General features: G+C 61.7%; 1 protein-coding gene across 1 annotated transcript in view; it reads left to right on the forward strand.

The window, feature by feature from the left end:
- The window catches only part of DPT (dermatopontin), a 21044-nt gene extending 18834 nt beyond the window's left edge, over positions 1-2210 (forward strand). The window contains exon 4 of the mRNA XM_006907919.3: positions 1767-2210. Coding sequence (XP_006907981.1) covers positions 1767-1833 — 67 coding nt within the window. The 3' untranslated portion in view covers positions 1834-2210. The remainder of the gene's footprint in view (positions 1-1766) is intronic.
- Positions 2211-5401: the final 3191 nt, after the last annotated feature.

Genomic DNA, 5401 nt, shown 5'->3' on the forward strand with positions numbered 1-5401 from the left:
TGCAGGAGTTTCGATCTGGGGTTTCCCCTTATTTCCGTTTCCTGCCTGGTCTGGGATGAACTGGGAGCCTGACTGGACGGTGGAAGGCAGTGGGAACGGAACTCGTCTCGTATGCCCCTTTCATGCAGCGGCTCACCCCTGGACACGAGGGTGCCCTCACCCCACAGCAGGACGTCCAGCCCTGCTTGGCGCCCGTGATGGTCTGAGCTCTTCCCTCCACTCAATTCCAAAGAGCACCTTTCCTTACACACATCACGAGGCGAGGACGAGATGGCTGCGGGAGGGCCCACTGTCCAGCCGGGCCCCCCGTACTGCCTCTCCGTGGGAGCCCCGCTTCGGGTCGTGGGAACGGGGGAGAAGAGAGAAAGGGAGGGGACTGGAGAGCGGACACACGCAGACTGACCAACCGCATGGCAAATGGAAGAGGGGGCTTCGAACAGCCCAAAGGAAACACGGCACTCACGAGCAGCTCCCCCATCCTACCATAAACACAGCAAAACAAAACAATAGGCAGAAAACAAGAATTCTGTCCCTGCTAATACAGAGAGAGGTGTGGGCAAATTCAGGTGGTGAAAGGTTGATTTGACCTACTTTTGGCCAGGTGATAAGCACATCGACGGCAAATGAGCTCCTGAAAAGTGAGCAGCAAACTTACGTGAACTCATTAAATAAGGGGCTGGGATAAATTCGAGTGTGACTGATCTTTCGTGTATATTTATACTTTTAAATGAAATGACATCTCGCCTAACTGAAGTTAAATTATTCAACGTGGCCCAAAATTTAAAAATAAATTAATAAATAAACATTAAGTAGCTCTGAAAAGGCACAATAACATGTTTTAAGCTCCATGAACAAAAACTATCTTGCTTACGCATTGGAGAACCCCTCGGGGCTCGCACACGAATTATTTTTATTCTACACATATTTTTAATTAAGCAGCATGTCCCACAGCTGCTGGCCAGTGCTGTCCCCAAGGACTGCGGTCACCAGAGCCACCTTCCACGTCAGTGGGACCTCGCCAGAGTTGGCACTAGTGGCAGAGGCCTTGGGGGTGGAAAGTGGGGACACAGCCACCCGCTGGGCTTTTCCCCCGGTACCAGGACTCTGCAGAGGGTGCGACGGCCCCCTCCTTCGTGGGGTGACGGGCGTCCGGCTGCAGAGGCATTATGGGGTGAGGGAAGCAGCGAGATCGGAGTTCAAGAAACTCAGCATCTAAAACCGTCACCTGATTGTCTTCAAGAAAGCCACTCATTTCCCCGCGTCTGGTTCTCCGCCCGAACAATGAGTCGCTGTGAGGGTTCGGTGAGGAAACTCGGAGAGCATCTAGCGGGATGCCGGATGCAGCCCGGGGGCTCGGCACGCGGCCCTTACCACGGTCACTGTCACTGTTAAAGGCGTGGGACCCAAGGGCACCCCGCGCAGCGGGCACTCGGGCAACGGGGACGGCGTGAGGTCAATGCGTGGACGCCTGCGAGTCCTTGGGCGCCTCTGGGACAGAGCTGGGCGCTGCTGGCCCTTGTGGTGGACAGGGCCCCCCAGCCAGTAGCCTTGTCACCGTCACGGCGCAGCCTGACGTGGGGACGGCGGTGTCTGGGGCTCCTCACCTCACACACGACCATTTCCTGGGGACTTCACAGAGGTGCCTTGGAGGGGGAAGAGAGGCTGGGGTCCCCCCACCCCGTTCCCGCTCCGCCCCGTGTCCTGTCTGTCCCCCTCGCCCGGCAGGGTCCTCTCCCGCTGACCCCGGCTCTCTGACTCTCTCGCAGGGACCGCCAGTGGAAGTTCATTATGTGCCGGATGACCAACTACGACTGCGAATTTGCCAGCGTGTAGCCTGGCCGGCGCCGGAGCGGGGGCAGGGGAGGGGCCGGGAGACCCCCGGACGCCCACACCGCGTGTCTGCTGAGTGCCGCGCCCTCCCCGGGCAGGTCGCCGGCCACAAGGCCAGCCTTTCCGACTAGTGTCACACGTAATAAAACCCACAGTGAAACCGCGTTTCTCACTCCCCGCCCGGCCCACAGCGACCGCCTTGCACCACTGACGACGGCTCTCCTGCTCGCCACAGCCCGCGCACACTCCGGGCCTGATGACCAGCCCGGCCCCCGCACCTGTCACACGCAGCCTCGCGACTGCTTTGCTACCCGGCCAGCTGCGGCAGGCCTGGCGCCAAGGACCCTGTGAGCCGCTCGGTGGAGCGGAGGCAGCGGGCAGCGAGGGTCTCCACAGCTGGGTCAGTTTGGATGGAACCCGGGGTGTTTGCCAAGGCCAGACCTTCCCCTGGTGGGGACACGCGTCCACTCCCTGCTCCACGTAAGCCAGGCCTGCCCGGAAGTCCAAGGCAGAGTCTGCGCCCCGGGAGTGAGGAGTCGGGGGCGCGGTGGGGAGATGGCAGGATCGGGGGGTGGAGCCGGGAGGCATAGGGCTGGGTGACCCCCCTGAAGCGAGAGAAGGGTGTCTGCACAGCCAGCGATGCAAACCGGTCCCGGAACCTAATGAGAACCGGCCTCGACCGAGACGCCACGGGAAGACGGGAAGGGGCGGAAGATGGACTCAGTCAGGGCAGGTGCTCAGGCGGAAGGTGCAGGTCGCTTCGGGGAATGGAAATGACCTGGAGTCCCTGGCACCGGGAGGCGCAGCCGGGACCCCCAGGAGGGCTGGCGTCCGCCCTGGGAGCTCCGGCGGCTTGCCTGGATTAGTCCCGATTTTCCGGATGGGAAAGGCTGTCCCGGGGGTCCACTTCCCCTCCGCGTGTATTCTAGGGGTGTCTTTTGCAGAAGCGGTGCCATCGTCCCTCCTCCTATAACATCTCTGTCCCCAGCCCTCTGGACCCCCTTCATTATAAAAGGAATAAAAGCATCGACTTTCACTAAGCTGCCGAAGGCAACGCTCAGTCCTTCCTCTTCCGAGCGCCCGTCCGTCCTCTCAGGAAGCAGAGCTTAGCGTTGCGATCGGTGCCAAGCACCAGGCGAGGCACCAGGGGCGCAGCGGTGACGGTGACAGTTACGGCTGGGGCATCCGGCGATGAAAACGAGCGTGCTGTGTGCTCGCGGTGAGGGCTGGACAAAGGTGGCGCCACAGAGCCTTGACCTTGAATCTGGCCCGATGTGTCCTCTGCGCCCTTCGGCCCGCCTCGCATCAATCCGTCACACGCGTTTTTAACCACGGGGCCCCCTCGTCCCTCTAGGCACACGGTTGGCCCTTGGTTTTAGAAAAAAGTTTTCAACGAGCCGTCACCGCGCCCCAGATACACCTCACGGCCCACAACGCCGCCACCGCGCCGAGCTCGCCCGTGTTTTCAGTCTAAGCTGCCAGTGGACCCCGGAGTGGGCAGCCGGCACACCCACAGGGGCCCGGCCCGAGTTACACGCCCCGTCCAGGCGGCCAAGAAGGTGGGTGTCCGCCCCGGCACTCGAAGGAGGAGGCCGAGCTCCCCGCCTAAGCGCAGCACGGCCTTGCCGCGTTTCCTCCGGTTCGCTGCCTCCGCCTCTCTGGCAATTGGCATTTACCGCAGGCCTCGGAGCTGCCGTGAAATATCTGAGTGGCCAGCCCAGGACAGGCACCAGGTGTGAGGGGGATAGAGCCTCGTGGGCTGAGCCCTGAGGACACCCCTGGGGGGCTGAGGGGCGGGGGCCCGGGCGGGAAAGGACCTGTAACCCCGCACGCACTTGGACACGGCTGTTTCGTCGTAACGGCACATGCATTTGGGGCGCGGGGGGAGGGGAAGCGACCTCATTTGCTGTGTCCCCCGCACAACAAATACTTGATGAATACATCAAAGCAGAGCCCTCGACGAGCCCACCGCAGCCCATGTGTTCACGGCATACTTCACGGCCCTCGCTCTCCCTCGTCGCTGCCACCGAGAGTTACTGTGGGCCCAGCTGGTCACTAGCTGGACCCTAGTGGTGAAGCCAGTCCGTCACTTGCTGACACACGCGTGCCTGGCACCGTTCTGGCGGCTGCGGCAGCGGCAGACAATGCAGAAACGCGCCTGCCACGACAGAGCTTAAGTCTGAAACGTGGGTGCCAGACACCAAGCACGTAATAGACAGTTACTCCTCACCCCGGCCTTACGATGCGGCCATCAGATTGTCTCAGCTCCTAAAGAAACAGGTGCGGGGCTCCAGGACCACCTGAGCCTGGCCCGCGGATCTGTCTGGCCCCAGAGCTGCGGCCTCCCTGCGGACGGGCGGCAGGGGAGGGCAGGAGGACTCACGGGAGGGACCCCAGGCGGCTGCAGTGGCGAGCAGAACTCGGGGGCTGCAACACTGACGCCACATGCTTTCACTTCAGTCTTGAAAAGGCGCTTTTAGAGCTTTCCACGATCTGTTATTTTGTCTCACAAGGAAACCACCGCTGCCCTTTAATTATAGGATTGCTACTGGGTAAACTCCGCTCCCGCTTGGCACAGGAATTAGGGTCTCTGGAGACTGCAAGCCCGATGGCCTGGCCCCACAGCGGGGGACACTGCGGTGGGTGAGGCTGGGGCGTCCAGCAGGAAGGCGACTCAGCTGGCGGCCACGCTGACTCCCCGGCCGTCTGGTTCTCCCTTCTCCCCACCGCGTCTTCAGCGAAGGAGCCAGATGCCCGCACAGCTACGCCCTCCCAGCCCCCGGTCCTCACGCTGCTCAGGAACCAGGGGCCAGAGGCCGGCTCAGCCTCGGCTTCTGCAAGGAGGCGCTTGAGGCCACTTCCTCAAACTCCTGGCAAGACACTGGGATGAGTGCTGGAGACAGATGCCAGCAGCATGACCTGGCCAGGGGCCGTGCCCCCTCCCCTCGTCCTGCCCCCTCCCCTCATCCTACCCCACCCTCCCCTCGCCCAGTCCCCTCCTTCCCCACTGCTGTCCAGCTGAAGTCCATGGCGCAGTTTCCCTGACCTCGCTCAGAGCCTCTGACCCCGTCACGGGACACCTGCGGGGGGTTTTCCAAGGGCAGTGAGGAAAAACCAGTCCCCACTCTGCACTGGGCAAACTGAGTAAGAGGTGACTTTACAGTCAAACCAGGCATGCGGTGATAGCTCCTGCTTCGTTCCCGAATGAATGAATGAATGAATGATGCGGTGAGCTCCTCAAAGACCGCGTCCCCTCTCACCAGAGGACACGTATTCACGGGGAGACACGCCTCTGCCTCACCGGCACCTCCAAGCCCACCGGCGTGTTAGGCCCCCCGCCTCGCCCGGCTGCCAGCGCCAGCGGTGGGAGCATGCAGGTGTGTCCCCGTACTTCCCCGGGGACTGGGCACCCTCCTCAGGCAGACCGCCCCGCGTGCTGCATTCTGTTTTCCCAACTCAGAAACCCACCGAGGCAGGAAGTACCAATAACGAATGTCCCTTCGTGCCAAAAGCATAAACCTTTACAATTCCCGGATCATCCTCTTCCTTCCCCTGGGCCTCGGGGCAGGAG

This window comes from Pteropus alecto, unplaced genomic scaffold (assembly GCF_000325575.1).
Source record: "Pteropus alecto unplaced genomic scaffold, ASM32557v1 scaffold101, whole genome shotgun sequence".
In the NCBI taxonomy this organism is placed as follows: domain Eukaryota; kingdom Metazoa; phylum Chordata; class Mammalia; order Chiroptera; family Pteropodidae; genus Pteropus; species Pteropus alecto.